This window comes from Hipposideros armiger, unplaced genomic scaffold (assembly GCF_001890085.2).
Source record: "Hipposideros armiger isolate ML-2016 unplaced genomic scaffold, ASM189008v1 scaffold_222, whole genome shotgun sequence".
Taxonomy (NCBI): domain Eukaryota; kingdom Metazoa; phylum Chordata; class Mammalia; order Chiroptera; family Hipposideridae; genus Hipposideros; species Hipposideros armiger.
Genome location: NW_017731572.1, coordinates 2,346,921 through 2,347,960, shown reverse-complemented (window position 1 = coordinate 2,347,960; position 1,040 = coordinate 2,346,921). Strand labels below are relative to the sequence as shown.

The window sequence follows — 1,040 nt, the reverse complement described above, 5'->3', positions numbered from 1 at the left end:
AGCTGGGGAAATTCATTTATTCACTCTCTCATTCATGGTTTCTGAGCATCTGCCATGAGCCAGGTGTTGGGATGCATCAGTGAACAAGACCGCACTGGCCCATAAGACACCCAATGTGTAGCCAAGGAAACAAATTGGAAAATCAACTATTTATTAATGTAGTAAGAGTTACATTAAAGACATGCACAGAAGAGGAGGAAATGTTGCCTATTCCCGATGTGGCCCTTATGACAGTTATTTGGTTGTCATTTGCAGATTGGCAAAATCTACGCTGGTTCTCATTCCTTTATTGGGTGTTCATGAGATTATCTTCTCTTTCATCACTGATGATCAAGTTCAAGGATTTTCAAAACGTATACGACTCTTCATTCAGTTGACTTTGAGCTCCTTCCATGTAAGTAAGCATCTGAACCAGGATGCCTTGGCTTTTGAAGAAAATAAAATGCCCTTGATCCAAACAGATTCAAAACTGAGAAAGCCCACAGATGGAAATAGAATCAGTAGGCTTTATGGGTGAAGGCCTTTGGCATGAGAGGACTGTGTAGACAGAAGTGTTGCCTTGATCCTGCCAGCATGACATGGTGACTAAGAAGGGAAAAGTGGTCTGTTGGCTGGGCTATAAAAGTTGGTGTGACTCATCATATTAACTGAATGGCAACATGAAGCCTTTTATTAAGTGCCTATTTTTGCTAGGTTCTCTGCAGAGCACTGTGCAAAATGAAGGTTATGTGTGCTTCAGGTGACATACTTAGAACACAACACAACTTGGGTAGGGACCAATGAGTCAAAACTAGGAGGCTCTTGAACCTTGACAGATGTGTGGGTGCTGAAACAAGAGACAGGAGGCCAGCTATGGTTAATTCACCTGGGTATTCTGGTTATCCATTGCTTGAATTGTTATTTATTGTTCAGTAGCTTAAAGTGACAATAATTTTTCTTATTTCTCATGATTCTGGGGGTCAGAAATCCAGGTAGGGCAGAGCAAGAATGGCTCACCTCTGCTCCATGTGATGCTTACTGGGGCTCCAACTTTCAAGATG

General features: G+C 41.9%; 1 protein-coding gene across 1 annotated transcript in view; it reads left to right on the top strand.

Moving 5' to 3' along the window:
- Positions 1–1,040, top strand: part of GLP2R (glucagon like peptide 2 receptor) — a 102,027-nt gene that overhangs the window by 74,860 nt on the left and 26,127 nt on the right. The window contains 1 exon segment of the mRNA XM_019654420.1: positions 256–394. Coding sequence (XP_019509965.1) covers positions 256–394 — 139 coding nt within the window.